A 17,342-nucleotide genomic window follows, 5' to 3' on the forward strand; every position below is an offset into this window, starting at 1 on the left:
GAGTGAGAACAAAAGACAATGTGATGTAAAACAAAACTAGATTTGTTATTAGGGCTAGACATAAGGAGTTCTAAATATTTTTCATGAACAATGAACCAGCTGTGTGTATATTAAGCACTAATGGTGGTTTGAACAGATGAAAAATAAATGCAAGCTGGTTGTCATGGTACACATCTGTAATTTCAAGCACCATGAAGTCTGAGTTAGAGTCTACATAATGAGTTCCAAGCCAGCCTGAGCTACATAGTGAAACCCTATCTCAAGAAAAAGAAGGGATAGGGTTAATTATTGAGGTAAAATTTAATCTTGGAGTAGGCACAGTAACCCATGCCTTTAATCCCACTACTTAGAAGGTACAGGAGGATCAAGACTCATCATCAGCTTATTCAGTGAGGCCACCCTGGGCTACAGGAGACTGTTTCAAAAAAAATAATTTTTTTTTTTTTAATGCTAACTTGAGACAAACTGAGCATAGTGACACACCTGTAATCCTAGCTACTTGGGAGACTTCAGCAGGAAGATGGTTCATGGTTGGCTTGAGCAATGTCTATGCAAGACACTGTCTCAAAAGTACTAGAGAAGGGCCAGCAATATTTGCTGCATAAGCTTGCTTACCTGAGTTCCCATCAAAGAACTGACTCCCAAAAGTTGTCTTCTGACCTCCCAAGTGCTTACCTCCACTACAAATAATAATAAGAGTAATAAGTGAATATTTTTTTTTAACGTACAAATCACTGTCATTAGCTCACAGTTCACTTATCTGCGACCAGACGTCTACAAAATTATAGTTCAGGATTTTATTGGCAGAGGATGATGAGTATTTGTAAATATTCCCAATACTTCAATTTGAGTCATCTGTTCTTTTTATCTCTGATACTTAATGAATTACTTTTGACTGGAGTTTCTCTAATGCTTGATGTTTACCTTAGAAACTAGGATTTTGGAGAATGAAGAGAAAGATGACCCTATGGAAGAATGGGATTCTGAAATGAAAGATGCAGAAAAAGGTAACTTACTTAGATAAGGAGATACGTCCAGCAGAGTTTGGTGGTACATACCTTTATCCCAGCACTCCAGGTGACTGTCTCAAAAACAAAGATAAGTCCAACAAGGAAAGCAATTTGTGTTTGTTTACATGTTAAATAATATTAGGTCAGAATTTTCAGTAAACTAAGTGATTTTTTTGTGACAACTTTCTACTGGTGTCCTTTTTATGCTTGTCTTGTCTTGTTTTGTTTTCCTAGAACTGGAACAGCTGAAAATTGAAGAGGAGGAGCTCGAAAGGTCAGCTAACAGTTGGATGTTAAAAGAAATATGAAGTTCCCAGATGTGGTGACTTATGATTTAATCTCTGTGCATTTTAGGCCCGTCTGGACTACAGGGGGAGCTTCAGGCTAGCCCCAGCCAAGGCTACATACTGATCCTATCTCACACACACACACACACACACACACACACACACACACGCACACGCACACACTCACATGCACACACTCACATGCACACACACACTCACACGCACACACACACACTCACACGCAAACACGTAATAAAAGTAAAATAAAAATACACTCTAGGCCAGCAGTGGTTGCACATGCTTTTAATCCCAGTACTTGGCAGGCAGAGGCAGGTGGATCTCTGTGAGTTGGAGGACAGCCTGGCCTACAGAGTGAGTTCTAGGATAGCCAGGACTGTTTCACAGAGAAACCGTGTCATGAAAAACCAAAACAACAACAAAAACCAACCGCCAAGCTAAACGAGCACTCTGGATCTCTGAGTTCGAGGCCAGCCTGGGCTACCAAGTGAGCTTTAGAGAAAGTCTAAGAAAGCTAGTCTGTTCTTCCAAAGGACCCTGGTTGAATTCTCAGTCCCCACATGGCATCTGACAACTGCTTGTAACTCCAGTTCCAGGGATTCTCTTATCCTCTTCTGGTCTCCTTGGGCTCCTACACATATGTGTGTGCATATAAACTCATGCAGATGCACACATGTACACTTAATAAAAAAAATGTTGAAGAAAAAGACTTTCAGACTGGAGAGCACTGGCTGCTCTTCCAGAGAACCTGAGTTCAATTCCCAGCACCCCCATGGCAGTTCACAACTGTCTGTGACTTCAGTTCCAGGGGATCCAACACCCTCACACAGACTTGTATAAAGGCAAAAACACCAATGCATATAAAATAAAAATAAATAAATTATTTTAAAAAGAACATGGAACCCCAAAGATATCTTCTTGGATTTGAAATTGAGTGACAATGATACATACCTTTTCTAAATGGATCTATTTTAATGTTTTTTTTTTAAATTATATCATTGACAACTATCTAGCTTAAAACTCATCATCATAGGGCATTTAGTGGATAGTTTATGTATCTGTAATGTATATGTGTACATGTGTACCTGCATGTATGTGGAAGCCAGAGGATAACATCAGGTATCTTTGTCTCTGTCCACCTTTTTTTTTTAATGACTGGGTCTTAACTTACTATGTAGCCCTGGCAGACTTGGAACTTACTATGTAGATGAGACAGGCTCTGAACTGATAAAGATCTGCCTGCCTCTGCCATCTGAATGATGGGATCAAAGGTGTGCACCACGTGGCCAGCCTCTACCTTAGCTTTTAAGACAAAGCCCAGAGCTCAGCAATTGGTTATACTGGCAGGCTAGCAAGCACCAGGATCTGTCATTCTCTGAGCCCCGATACTAGGGTTACAGACACACACAACTTTGCTTGGTCTTCACTGGGTGCCAGGGATCCAAACTGGAGTCCTTACACTTTCACAAGGAAGCTTATTAACTGAGTTATCTCCCCAGCCCCAAAACGTTTGTTACTATTCTAAACTCACTAACAAATACTTTGTTTTTCTCTGAATTCCTGATTTTATTTGCAGAAAATTCTTAGAAGTAGAGAAACAGAAAACGCAGACCCTTGCTCAGATAGAGTTTATAAAAGAACAGACAAATAAAACTGAAGAATTACTGGATCAACTGAGGTAAGAGAAAGCAGGTGTCATCTAGTTTCTGTTCTATTCTGTACCTTATATGCTGGTATAGATCTTTGGAGGGTTTTTGAGTTGGGCTTTCCCTGTGTTGCCCAGGCTGGCCTACAATTTCTGGGTCCAAGCAATCATTGTGCCTCAGCTTCTCAAGAATACCCACACTCCAACACCACAACACCCAACATTTGCTATGGCTTTACAAACCTATAGCAGTGGTTCTCAACCTTCATAGTGCTGTGACCCTTGAATATAGTTCTTCATGTTGTGGTGACCCCCAGTGATAAAATTATTTTGTTGCTACGTCATAACTGTAATTTTGCTACTGTTATGAATTATAATGTAAATATCTGTTTTCTGATGATTTTAGGCAGCTCCTGTGAAAGGGTCATTTGACCCCAAAGGGGTCGAGACCCATAGGTTGAGAACCACTGACCTATAGTATGGCATAGCCATTAAAAAATGTCAGTGTACTTCAAAAGTATGTTAAAAGCATTTAGGGCCATAGGTTAAGCTTAAAATATCTTTAAATATTTTGGGTCTGGAGAGCTAGTTCAGTGGTTAAGAGCACTGCCTTTGCAAAAGACCCAGTTCACTTCCCAGTACCCACATGAGAGCTCTCAACTGCCTATAACTTCAGTCCCAGGGTATCTGATGTCCTCAGACCTCAGCAGGCTCCTGCATGTATGTGATACTCATACACACACTCAGACACATACATTTACACATAAAATAAAATGAATATTTAAAAAATATATCTTTAATTTTTTATCTGTTAGACCCCTCCCCCTAACATATGACTCAAGACTGAGTTCTGATTTCTTCCAAATGCATCAGATTGAATCAAGTATGGTTGACATACCTGTAATCCCAGCACTCGGGAGGCAGAGGCAGGAGTATTGCTGTAAATCCTTTTTTTTAAATGGTTAAAGTGAAAGTTTTTATTTTAGATATGAGAGAGAGAGAACAACCAGAGGCATCTAGGAAAGTCCAAAGCAGAGAGAAAAAGAAGTAGACTGAACGTGGACAGCAGACTGGACATGGCCAGGGCTATCTGTGAGAGAGAGAACAGCAGGGCACAGAGAACAGAGAAAACACAGTGAGAGAAGCAGGAGCAGAGCAGAGAGAAAGCATGATGAGAATAGCAGGGTAATAAGGGCAGTGAGTAGCTGGGAGGGAAGGCAGCCTGGAGCTGGAGGGAGTTTAGGGTAGGAAGGAGGTGAGAAGGGCTAGGATGCTGTTGTGGACTTTGAAATGTGTACCAGGTCCGTGTGATGCTGAGGAAGCCTGGAGGCCAGCGTGCACTGTTTTATGCTGGTAGGCACCACAGGTAGCCATTTGCCCCTTCTGCCCAAGGTAAGGGTAATGACTCCTTTTCACAGAGGGAAACCAGCTTCATAAATTCCTGAGGAATGCTGGCTTTCATCTAGCCTCCAGAAGTCCTCCTGTAGCTCATTTCTGAGTTTCCTTTAAACCTGCATTAACTCTGAAGGCTTTTTCTGCTTGGATTGACCTTAGAAAGTGGTATGTGATAAGAGGCCAATTGTCCCAACAACAATCATTTGACTAAAATTCTTTTTCCACTGCCAGTGGTTCTTATAAGTCAAGTCTATTTATTTGGCCCCTCGTTCTGTTCCATTACTCAGTTCGGCCTTGAGAAAATATCACATTGTCTTAAGTTAGATTTCTAATACATTCTAGACCGGCCAACTTAAATAATCATTGTTTGGCAACTCTAGAGGCTAGGAAGTCCAAAAGCAAAGTACAGGCGGTGGGTTGTTTTGAGGCTGCTTTTCTTGGCTCCATATGCCAAAATGTCCTCTCTTGTGTACACAAAGGGCTGAAGGAAGAGTTAGCTCTCTGGATCTCATTCTCCTAGGGTTAGTTGTTGATTTGGGGTTTTTTTTTTATTTTTTTGTGACAGGGTCTCACTATGTAGCCCTGGCCAGCCTGAAACTCACAATGTAGACCACATTAGCCTTGAACTCACAGAGATCCTACTGTCTCTGCCTCACTGTTAGGATTATGCTTTTTTTTTTGTTTGTTTTTTTTTTGTTTTTTCGAGACAGGGTTTCTCTGTGTAGCTTTGCGCCTTTCCTGGGACTCACTTGGTAGTCCAGGCTGGCCTCAAACTCACAGAGATCCACCTGGCTCTGCCTCCCGAGTGCTGGGATTAAAGGCATGCCCTACCACTGCCCTGTTAGGATTATGCTTTCTAATTAATTGGCTTTATTAGGTCTCAATCTCTTCATGTTGTTTTCAAGTCCTGATTTCCCATCATTCTCTTGATTCACGCTATTCCCAAGACTTTCCATAGAACTTTTTGTTTGAATTACTGAATTCTTCTTTTTTGTTTATTTGGTTTTTGGTTTGTTTGTTTGTTTTGTTTTGTTTTGTTTTGTTTGAGACAGGGTTTCTCTGTGTAACAGTCCTGGCTGTCCTGGAACTTGCTTTGTAGACCAGGCTGGCTTTGAACTCACAGAGATCCGCCTGCTTCTGCTTCCCTAGTGCTAGGATTAAAGGTGTGCATCACCCCGCCCAGTGAATTTTTCATTTTTCATTTGATTTTTTTCAGTAATTCTTTTGATTGAGTTCCATGTTCCTATACTATATTGATTTTATTTATGTCACTCAGCTGTTATTTGTGTTTTCTTTGAATTTATTCAGGAGTTCATTTGTTTTCACTTTGATTTCTTTGAACATATTTTTAATCAGTTTTTTGGATTCTTTGAAGTTTCATCCAGTTCCTTCATTAGTAATTTTGGAGAGGTCCTTTGACCTTGTTTTTTCTGTTTCTTGTTTTTGGCATTGGTACTTATATATCTGGTGTTTTGTCGATTTTTTTTTTTTTTAATTATAAATGCTTAGACAATAGCCCAGGTTTATTATTAACTAGCTCTTACATTTTAAGTTAACCCATATTCCTTATTTATGCTCAGTCATGTGGCAATACCTTTATTAACATGGCATGTTCATCTCCTGCTTCCTATGTATCTCCCTCATGACTTCTCTGACTCAGTCCTTTCTCCTTCCAGAGTGCTCTGTATCTGGGTGTCCTGCCTATACTTCCTACCTGGCTACCATCTTGTCAGCTTTTTATTAACTGATGAGAGCAATACATATTCACATTGTACTGAAAGATTATTCCACAGCATTTCCCCCTTACTATTTAATTAAAAAGGAAGATTTTTTTAACATAGTAAAAATTTACATATATAATTATATATATAACTTATAATTATATATGAAAAAGAACAGTTATTAAGTAAGAATTATAGTAACGATATACAATTCATTTTGCTGTAATTCTTGATCAGCCTCATCTATATAACAAGTACTAAGCCAACCAAGGACACACAGCAAGAACTTTACTCAAAAAAACAAAAACAGAATAACAAACAAGCAAAGTACAAGATTGTGCGATCATATTATCTCTTGAGGGTTTTGTTTTATGTTGTTTGTTTTTCCTCAAAAGATCTTCATTGGTGATCAGTCTCCATATGTATATATGAAATGTTACACAAATTTTTGTATTATCTTTGCACAAGGGTGAGACCAATCTTCTCTATATTCTTCTGATTTTAGTATGTATGTTGCCAAAGGGAGTACTTGTTTTGTATTTTGAGACATATCACTGTATCACAGACTGCGTTGTCTCAGCCTCCCAAGGGCTAGGGCTGTAAATGTGTAAGCCACCTGGCCATTCAAATTATTTAAATTGAAATATTATTTCCCAATCCAGTGGGGAACAAAAAGAGTAGCTACTAATGGTAGTATTTAATGGTATCAGAAATTCTGCATTCGGGCTAGTAATTTTCTGGATTGATTCCCTAGCACTGGAAAGGAAGGAAGAAGATAGACTTACTTGTTTTTCTTTATCCTTCTCTAGTTTGTCTGAGTGGGATGTCATTGAGTGGAGTGATGATCAAGCTGTATTTACCTTTGTTTATGATACAATAGAACTTACGATCACCTTTGGAGAACCAGTAGGTAAGTAGCAAAGCTAAAATAATCCTCTTTGGAGTAATGAATGCCTACACTCACTAAAGATAAAAACTTGTATTTAATTACAATAACTACTGACAGCCGGGCAGTGGTGGCGCACGCCTTTAATCCCAGCACTCGGGAGACAGAGCCAGGTGGATCTCTGAGTTTGAGGCCAGCCTGGTCTACAAAGTGAGATCCAGGAAAGATGCAAAGCTACACAGAGAAACCCTGTCTCAAACAAACAAACACACAAACAAAAAACTACTGACAAAATGGTAATACTGCTGAGAATCTTAGAAGGGTCAGTAACTTTAGTGATAATAGTTTGGGGAAGTTTGCTAAAGACTGACCCAGGAACTCCTGCATGCCAAGTTTATGCTTTACTGCTATCTCAGCATGAAAGAGCTGAGCATGGTGGTATGGCTGGGGCAGGATCATCTGCTGCATGGTGAGACCCTGTCTCAGAATACAAAAACAATAAGAATAAAAGTAGAGCTGGCACGGAGTTCTTTTAGGTGATAACATTCTCTCTATCCAAATAATATTCCTCCCCTCCGTGTTTGTGTGTGTGTGTTGTGTGTGTGTGTGTGTGTGTTTGTGTTTGAATTTACTCAAATGGCTGTTACTCTTTCTTTCTTTCTTTTTTTTTTTTTTTTTTTTTTTTTTTTTTTGAGACAGGGTTTCTCTGTGTAGCTTTGTACCTTTCCTGAATCTCGTTCTGTAGAGTAGGCTGGCCTCTGCCTCCCGAGTGCTGGGATTAAAGGCTTGTGCCACCACTGCCTGGCACTTGTATGGTTTTATTTGATGTTTTGTTTGTTTGAGATGATTCTCGAAATGTAAACTAAGCTGGCTGCCTCTGCCTCCTGAATGCTGGGATTAAAGGTATGCACCATGATGGCTGTTGTTTATTTGGTTCTTGGGGCAAATATCTTTGCACAGAAGTTATAGTCAAGGCAAGATCTCTTAATACAGTTTTCAATTACAAAAATGTATTCTCTTGGTTCTTCTGTGACCCTGACAATGTTGTCTTTTTTTTCCTTCCTGTGTGGGTGTTGACTTTATTTCCCCCTATAAATTGGGTTTTATTTGGAGGGGGTCTGAGGGGTTGTTGTTTTTTTTGGTTTATTGAGACAGGCTCTCTGTGAAGCCCAGGCTGTGCTGGAATTCACTATGTAGACCACACTAGCCCCAAACTCAGAAATTCATCTGCCTCTGCCTCCTAAGTGCTAGGATTAAAGACATGTAGCACCATGCCCAGCCCGTAAATTGGTTTTGGTATACCCAAGTCTGAAGGCAGGCTTGGTAGCACGTCTTTAATCCTAGCACTCAAGAGCCTGAAGCATGCAATTTCTGTGAGTTCAAGGACAGCCTGGTGTGTGTGTGTGTGTGTGTGTGTGTGTGTGTGTGTGTGTGTGTGTGTATCTCAAGTTCCAGGAAAGCCAGAAGTACATAGAGAGAAGAAGCAAACAAAGAAATAGAAGATAGACCCTAGACTGAAATTTCTAAATTAAAAAGGGGAAAAAAATAAACCTTTAAAAGTAAAAAAATAAATATAGCTATGTTCTGCAGTTTAATTTCTTTCAAAGGCCTACTAGATTGATGTAATTGAACAATATCAGGGGGTCCTTCACCATATACAGAAAATAATACGACTCAAGGATAAACCTTCAACTGCTTTTGATAAGAATCCTGCTACCTCAGAAGAATAGAATTTGAAAGTAGAAAAAAGAAACCTTTGTGACTGGGGATAGAGCTCAGTGCCTATCATTCATGAAAGTCCTGGGTTCAGTCCCCAGCACTGCAGAAACCAGGTATGATAATAAGTACCTATAATTCAGAAGAGGAAAAGAGAATAAAAAATCTAGGGCTATCCTAAGCTACATAGGACTTTGGAGCCAACCTAGGCTATGTAAGATTCCAATAAAATGAGATAAGAAAGAAAGAAAAATCTCTTTTTCTGATTCTCCTTAGTTGGTCTCCCTTTCTTGGACAAGGCTTACAGGAAGATTAATGAGCTCAATTTTCAGTCTCTATTAGATGGTAAGTTCAAAACATTTAAGCCTCCAAATTTTGTTGGTAACTTAATTTGTCCTTAAATGTGTTTTAAACATAAAACTGCTTGTATAGTATTTTAAATATTGAGTAGATTTTAAAAGAAATTACTTTATTAGTATTAGATATTTAACAATGATTAATAATAATTATTTCTATATTTGAAATTAGCGCTTTGAGTATTTAGTCTATACCAGGCACGTGTATTACTTGTATCAGTGCTATAAGTAGATATTATTTTCTAGTTTACCAGTTAGGGAACTACAGATCAGAAAAATTAATTAACTAAAATTAAGTTCCTTAGGTAGTAAAGAAAGCCTAGATTTCAACTCAGGAATACGTTCCATTTAAATTCATACTTTTGACCAAGCACTGTTCTATATGTTTAGGCTTAAAGCTTTATAAAATATTTTATATAATCGAATATGTTATAGACTTGTTTGAAAATAAAAATTAGCTGGGCGGTAATGGTGCACGCCTTTAATCCCAGCACTCAAGAGGCAGAGGCAGGCAGATCTCTGTGAGTTCAAAGCCAGCCTGTTCTACCAAGCAAGTTTCCGGACAGCCAGGGCTACACAGAGATTTTTTAAAAAAAAGGGAGATGGGGTTGGGGGATTTAGCTCAGTGGTAGAGTGCTTGCCTAGCAAGCGCAAGGCCCTGGGTTTGGTCCTCAGCTCCAGAAAAAAAATAAAAAAAGAAAGAAAGAAGGAAAAAGAAAAAAATGTACATTTAGTAGTTTGAAAATATTTCTAGTTTATGTAATATATAACTTATTAAAATACATGAGTAAATAATACCCTTATTTTTTATTTTTTTTCCCTTCTTTAGAGGGTAAAGCTCCTCCTTCCTCCCTTTTAGTTCATAAGCTTATTTTTCAGTACATTGAGGAACAAGCGTCCTGGAAGAAGAAATGTACAACACAACATCAGGTACCCCAGGTAAAGTCTGACGAGGCATGTAAAGGAAACCTTACACTATTTGTCCCAAGCAGCAGAATTGAATTTCTGAAAAAATTATAGTATCCTGAAATTATAAATATATTTAGTTGTTCAACATTTTGGGGATTATTAAACACTGAAAAGTTTTTGTTGTGGTTGTGGGTTTTTTGGTTGTTTGTTTTTGTTTTTGTTTTATTTATTTATTTATTTATTTATTCATTTATTTATTTATTTTTGTGGTCTGATTGTTCTTTATTTTATATCTAGAATCCACCAATGAGTGAGTACATACCATAACTGTCTTTCTGGGTTTGGGTTACCTCACTCAGGATGATTTTTTTCTAGTTCCATCCATTTGCCTGCAAATTTCATGCTTTCATTGTTTTTCTCTGCTGAGTAGTACTCCATTGTGTATATGTACCACATTTTTTTCATCCATTCTTCCGTTGATGGGCATCTAGGTTGTTTCCAGGTTCTGGCTATTACAAATAGTGCTGCTATGAACATAGCTGAGCATGTATCTTTATGGTATGAATCAGCATTCCTTGGGTATATGCCCAAGAGTGGGATGGCCGGGTCTTGAGGTAGTTCGATTCCTAATTTTCTGAGAAACCGCCATACTGATTTCCATAGTGGTTGTACAAGTTTACATTCCCACGAACAGTGGAGGAGTGTTCCCTTTGCTCCACATCCTCTCCAACATTGGTTGTCATTGGTGTTTTTGATCGTAGCCATTCTAACAGGTGTAAGGTGGTATCTCAGAGTCGTTTTGATTTGCATTTCTCTGATGATTAAGGATGTTGAGCATTTCTTTAAATGTCTTTCAGCCATTTGTAGTTCTTGTTTTGTGAATTCTCTGTTTAGCTCTTTAGCCCATTTTTTAATTGGACTGTTCAGTACTTTGATGTCTAGTTTCTTGAGTTCTTTATATATTGTGGAGATCAATCCTCTGTCAGATGTGGGGTTGGTGAAGATCTTTTCCCAATCTGTTGGCTGTCTTTTTGTCTTATTGACTGTGTCTTTTGCCCTGCAAAAGCTTCTCAGTTTCGAGAGGTCCCATTTATTAATTGTTGTGCTAAGGGTCTGTGCTGTTGGTGTCTTATTTAGGAAATGGTCTCCAGTGCCAATGCATTCAAGAGTGCTTCCTATTTTCTTTTCTATTAAGTTTAGTGTAACTGGATTTATGTTTAGGTCTTTGATCCATTTGGACTTGAGTTTTGTTCATGGTGACAGATATGGATCTATTTGTAATCTTTTACATATTGACATCCAGTTATGCCAGCACCATTTGTTGAAGATACTTTCTTTGTTCCATTGTATAGTTTTGGCTCCTTTGTCAAAAACCAGGTGTTCATATGTGCATTGATTAATGTCAGGGTCTTCAATTCGATTCCATTGGTCCGTATGTTATAGGATTCTTTTAGCTATCCTGGGTCTTTTGTTTTTCCATATAAAGTTGAGTATTTTTCTTTCCAAGTCTGTGAAGAATTGTGTTGGGATTTTGATGGGGATTGCATTGAATCTTTAGATTGCTTTTGGTAAGATTGCCATTTTTACTATGTTAATCCTACCTATCCATGAGCATGGGAGATCCTTCCATTTTCTGATATCTTCTTCAATTTCTTTCTTTAGAGATTTAAAGTTCTTATCAAAAAGGTCTTTCACTTGTTTAGTTAGTGTTATCCCAAGGTATTTTATATTATTTGTGGCTATTGTAAAGGGTGATGTTTCTCTGACTTCTTTCTCAGCCCTTTTATCATTTGTGTATAGGAGGGCTACTGATTTTTTTGAGTTGATCTTGTATCCTGCCACTTTACTGAAGGAGTTTATCAGCTGTAGGAGTTCCCTGGTAGAGTTTTTGGGGTCACTTATGTATACTATCATATCATCTGCAAATAGTGAAAGTTTCACTTCTTCCTTGCCAATTTGTATCCCTTTGATCTCCTTTTGTTGTCTTATTGCTCTAGCTAGAACTTCTAGTACTATATTGAATAAATATGGGGAGAGTGGACAGCCTTGTCTTGTTCCTGAATTTAGTGGTATCGCTTTGAGTTTCTCTCCATTTAATTTGATGTTTGCTATTGGCTTGCTATAAATTGCTTTTATTATGTTTAGAAATGTTCCTTGTATTCCTAATCTTTCTAAGACCTTTATCATGAAGGGGTGTTGGCTTTTGTCAAAGGCTTTTTCAGCATCTAAGGAGATGATCATGTGGTTTTTTTCTTTCAGTTTGTTTATATGGTGTATTACATTGACTGATTTTCGTATGTTGAACCATCCTTGCATCCCTGGGATGAATCCTACTTGGTCGTGATGGATGATTGTTTTGATGTATTCTTGGATTCGGTTTGCCAATATTTTGTTGAGTATTTTTGCATCAATGTTCATGAGGGAGATTGGTCTGTAGTTCTCTTTCTTTGTTGCATCTTTGTGTGGTTTGGGTATCAGGGTAATTGTAGCCTCATAAAAAGAGTTTGGTAGTGTTCCTTCTGTTTCTATTGTGTGGAACACTTTGAAGAGGATTGGTATTAGTTCTTCTTTGAAAGTCTGGTAGAATTCTGCACTGAAACCATCTGGTCCTGGGCTTTTTTTGGTTGGGAGACTTTTGATGACTGTTTCTATTTCTTTAGGGGTTATTGGTCTATTTAAATGGTTTACCTGGTCTTGATTTAATTTTGGTATGTGGTATTTATCCAGAAAATTGTCCATTTCTTCCTGGTTTTCCATTTTTGTGGAATACAGGTTTTTGAAGTATGATCTGATGATTCTCTGGATTTCCTCATTGTCTGTTGTTATGTCTCCCTTTTCATTTCCGATTTTGTGAATTTGGGTGCTCTCTCTTTGCCTTTTGGTTAATTTGGCTAGTGGTTTGTCTATCTTGTTGATTTTTTTCAAAGAACCAACTCTTTGTTTCATTGATTTTTTTGTATTGTTCTCTTGTTTTCTATTTCGTTGATTTCAGCCCTCAATTTGATTATTTCCTGGCGTCTATTTCTCCTGGGTGAGTTTGTTTCTTTTTGTTCTAGAGCTTTCAGTTGTGCTGTTAATTCATTGGTATGGGATTGCTCCATCTTCTTTATGTGTGCATTTAGAGCTATGAATTTTTCTCTTAGCACTGCTTTCATAGTGTCCCATAAGTTTGGGTATGTTGTACTTTCATTTTCATTGAATTCTAGGAACTCTTTAATTTCTGTCTTTATTTCTTCCTTGACCCATTGATGTTTCAGGTGGGCATTATTCAGTTTCCATGAGTTTGTGGGTTTTCTATAATTTTTGTTGTTATTGAGGTCTAACTTTAAGGCATGGTGGTCTGATAAGATACAGGAGGTTATTCCAATTTTTTTGTATCTGTTGAGATTTGTTTTGTGTCCAAGCATGTGGTCAATTTTTGAGAAGGTTCCATGGGGTGCTGAGAAGAAGGTATATTCTTTTGTGTTAGGATGGAATATTCTGTAGATATCTATTAGGTCCATTTGAGTCATAACATCTGTTAGGTCCTTTATTTCTTTGTTAAGTTTCAGTCTGGTAGATCTATCTTTTGGTGAGAGTGGTGTGTTAAAATCTCCCACTACTAATGTGTGGGGTTTGATGTGCGTTTTAAACTTTAGTAGTGTTTCTTTTATGAATGTGGGTGCTTTTGTATTTGGAGCATAAATGTTTAGAATCGAGACTTCATCTTGGTGGATTTTTCCCGTGATGAATATGTAATGTCCATCCTGGTCTCTTTTGATTGATTTTAGTTTGAAGTCTATTTTATTAGATATTAGGATAGCTACACCAGCTTGTTTCTTAGGTCCATTTGCTTGGAAAACCTTTTCCCAGCCCTTTACTCGGAGGTAGTGTCTGTCTTTGGAGTTAAGGTGTGTTTCTTGTATGCAGCAAATGGATGGGTCCTGTTTTCTTATCCATTCTGTTAGCCTGTGTCTTTTTATAGGTGAGTTGAGACCATTGATATTGATGGATATTAATGACCAGTGATTGTTAATTCCTGTTACTTTTTTTGGTTGTGTTGTGTTGTCCTTCTGTGGTGTATGTTGGTGTGGGATTATCTATTGCTTGATTTTTTTCATGGATGTGTTTAGCTTCTTTGGGTTGAATTTTCCCTTCTAGTGCTTTCTGTAGGGCTGGGTTTGTGGACAGGTATTGATTAAATCTGGTTTTATCCTGGAATATTTTGTTTACTCCGCCTATGGTGATTGAGAGTTTTGCTGGGTATAATAGTCTGGGTTGGCATCCGTGGTCTCTTAGTGTCTGCATGAGGTTTGTCCATGATCTTCTAGCTTTCATAGTCTCTATTGAGTAGTCTGGTGTTATTCTGATGGGTTTGCCTTTATATGTTACTTGGTCTTTTTCCTTTGCGGCTCTTAATATTTTTTCTTTGTTTTGTGTGTTTAGTGTTTTGATTATTATGTGGCGAGGGGACTTTTTTTTTTGGATCCAGCCTATTCGGTGTTCTGTAAGCTTCTTGTATCTTCATAGGTATTTCTTTCTTTCTTTTTTTTTTTTTTTTGTTTTTTTTTGTTTTTTCGAGACAGGGTTTCTCTGTGTAGCTTTGCGCCTTTCCTGGAGCTCACTTGGTAGCCCAGGCTGGCCTCGAACTCACAGAGATCCTCCTGGCTCTGCCTCCCGAGTGCTGGGATTAAAGGCGTGCGCCACCAACGCCCAGCCAGTATTTCTTTCTTTAGGTTAGGAAAGTTTTCTTCTATGATTTTGTTGAATATATTTTCTGTGCCTTTGAGTTGGTATTCTTCTCTTTCTTCTATCCCTATTATTCTTCGGTTTGGTCTTTTCATGGTGTTCCAAATTTCCTGGACATTTTGTGTTAGGACTTTTTTGTCTTTAGTGTTTTCTTTGACTGACGAATCTATTTTCTCTATCGTGTCTTCAGTGTCAGAGATTCTCTGTTTCATCTCTTGCAATCGGTTGGTTATGCTTGTTTTTGTAGTTCCTGTTCGTTTAGTCAGGATTTCTATTTCCAGCATTCCCTCAGCATGTGTTTTCTTTATTGTCTCAAATTCATTTTTCAGATCTTGGAATGTTTCTTTCATCTGTTTAATTGCTTTTTCTTGGCTTGGTTTGATTTCTTCCCATTTTTTGTTCGTTTTTTCTTCCATTTCTTTAAGGGAGTTTTTTATTTCCTCTTTAATGGAGTTTTTCATTTCCTCTTTAAGGTAGTTTTTTATTTCCTCTTTAAGGGAGGTTTTTATTTCCTCTTTAAGGAAAGTTTTTATTTCCTCTTTAAGGTAGTTTTTCATTTCCTCTTTAAGGAAAGTTTTTATTTCCTCTTTGAGGGAATGTTTTATTTCTTCTTTAAGGGCCTCTATCATTTTCTTAAAGTCATTTTTAGGGTTGATTTCTTCTGTTTCTTCTGTCATGGTATGTTTAGGTCTTGCAGGTGTAGAATCACTAGGTTCTGATGTTGCCATATAGGTCTTTATGTTGTTGCCTGTATTTTTGCACTGGCGTCTACTCATCTCTTCCTCTGTGCAGTGCAGGTGGTGTCTGTGTCTGAGAGTGCCTCTCTTGTTCTAATTTTTAGTCTTGGTTTAGTAGGGGTTCTTGGTTAAATTGGTGCTATTGGGCTATTTCTTCAGGGGCAGCTGATTTCAATCGGTGAATTATATACTTATGATTCTGGTGATCTGGTTTGGTGTCTGGGTATCCCCTTCTTCTGTGTTCCCAGGTCACGTTTTGTTCATTTGTCAACTCCTCAGCTGATCTTGTTTCTTCAGACTTTAAACTGTAGGCATCTGAATCCTCTCCCAGATGGGTTTCAGCTGAGCAGGGTAGTCTCACCAACACCTCCAAGTTGTTGGGTTTCACAGGATCAGCAGCTGGACCCTGGGTTGTCCTCAGACGGAGTGTTCAGATTCGTTCTGGTTCCAACCCACGGAGATAGCTTCTTCCCCAGCTGTTGGGGTTAGGGGTGTCCCTGTTCCAAGCTGCGTCTGCTTGTCCCCTTCCCTGGGCCTGTCCACCTCTGCGGTCCGCCGCCGGGCCTTTATGTCCCTGTCAGCTGCCGCTGGGTCTGTCTGCCTCTGGGGGCCGCCACCGGGCCTGTATGTCTCTGCAGGCTGCAACTGGGCCTGTATGTCCCTGTCAGCCTCCGCAGGCCTACCTGCCTGATTTTTTTAAGATAGCAGTTTTCTTTTCGTACTTAAGAGTTTTAATTCACAGGCTGGAGAGATGGCTCAGAGGTTAAGAGCACTGACTGTTCTTCCAGAGGTCCTGAGTTCAATTCCCAGAAACCACATGGTGGCTCACAACCATCTGTAATGAGATCTGGTGCCCTCTTCTGGTCATACATGCTGTATACAAAATAAATAAATAAATCTTAAAAAAAAAAAAAATGGGATTCTTTTAAAAAAAAAAAAAAAGAGTTTTAATTCACATTCAAAGTGATAGTGGTGTTGTTATTTGGTTTTATTTTGAAACAGTCTCTCAGTAGCTTAGTCTGACTTATATAGCCAAGGATGACCATCAAATTTTGATCTATCTACCTGTCTTCACTGCCCAAGTGCTGAGTTTAATATTTTCAAACTACTAAATGTACACACCTCATTTATACAGTTCTCAGAATCAAACCTATGGCTTTGTGCATGCTAGGCCCAGACTCTCTCTATTTTTTTTTTTTTTTTTTTTTCCAGACAGGCTTTCTTTGTTAGACTTGGCTATCCTGGAACTCACTCTGTAGACCAGACTGGCCTCAAACTTACTCGCCTGCCTCTGTCTCCCCCAGTGCTGGGGTTAAATGCGTGTGCCACCACCGCCTGGTTAGATTTATTTTGTATTTCATGTGTAGATGTTTTGTCTGCATGTATATCTTTGAGTGTATGTGTGCACTGCGTGACGAGGCTAGAAGAACGCATCAGAGTTTCCTCAGACTGGAGTTGGCCATTTGTGGGTGCTAGGATTCGAACCCAGGGCCTCTGAAAAATCTTAACTACTGAGCCATCTCTCCAGCTGCTAGGCCTAACTGAGCTACATCCCTGAACCCCAAAATAATGTGTTTCAGTATGATATTCTTTCTCTCTGTCTCACTCTCTCTCTCTCTCTCTCTCTCTCTCTCTCTCTCTCTCTCACACACACACACACACACACACACACACACACACAAAGTCATTTTTTTGTTCTATTTTTTTTTTCTAGATGCTTCAAGAACTCTCACTGGTAGTGAACCATTGCAGACTTCTTGGAGAGGAGATTGAATTTTTAAAGAGATGGGGGCCAAATTATAGCCTAATGGATATAAATGTGAATAATACTGAGTGAGTATTTTCAGTTCCCTGGAGCTGTTATAATAAAGTATTATAAGTTGAGTGGCTTAAAAAGCAGAGAGTTAACTGATTTAATATTCTGGAGGCTGGAA

The 17,342-nt window shown here is 38.6% G+C and overlaps 1 protein-coding gene across 1 annotated transcript in view; it reads left to right on the forward strand.

The window, feature by feature from the left end:
- Knl1 (kinetochore scaffold 1) overlaps window positions 1-17,342 on the forward strand; it is a 79,359-nt gene that overhangs the window by 57,920 nt on the left and 4,097 nt on the right. Inside the window, 7 exon segments of the mRNA XM_028885927.2 lie at window positions 930-1,007; window positions 1,245-1,284; window positions 2,892-2,993; window positions 6,886-6,986; window positions 8,955-9,023; window positions 9,864-9,973; window positions 17,123-17,241. Of these exon segments, the coding sequence (XP_028741760.1) occupies window positions 930-1,007; window positions 1,245-1,284; window positions 2,892-2,993; window positions 6,886-6,986; window positions 8,955-9,023; window positions 9,864-9,973; window positions 17,123-17,241 (619 nt within the window).

This window comes from Peromyscus leucopus, chromosome 4 (assembly GCF_004664715.2).
Source record: "Peromyscus leucopus breed LL Stock chromosome 4, UCI_PerLeu_2.1, whole genome shotgun sequence".
Lineage (NCBI taxonomy): Eukaryota > Metazoa > Chordata > Mammalia > Rodentia > Cricetidae > Peromyscus > Peromyscus leucopus.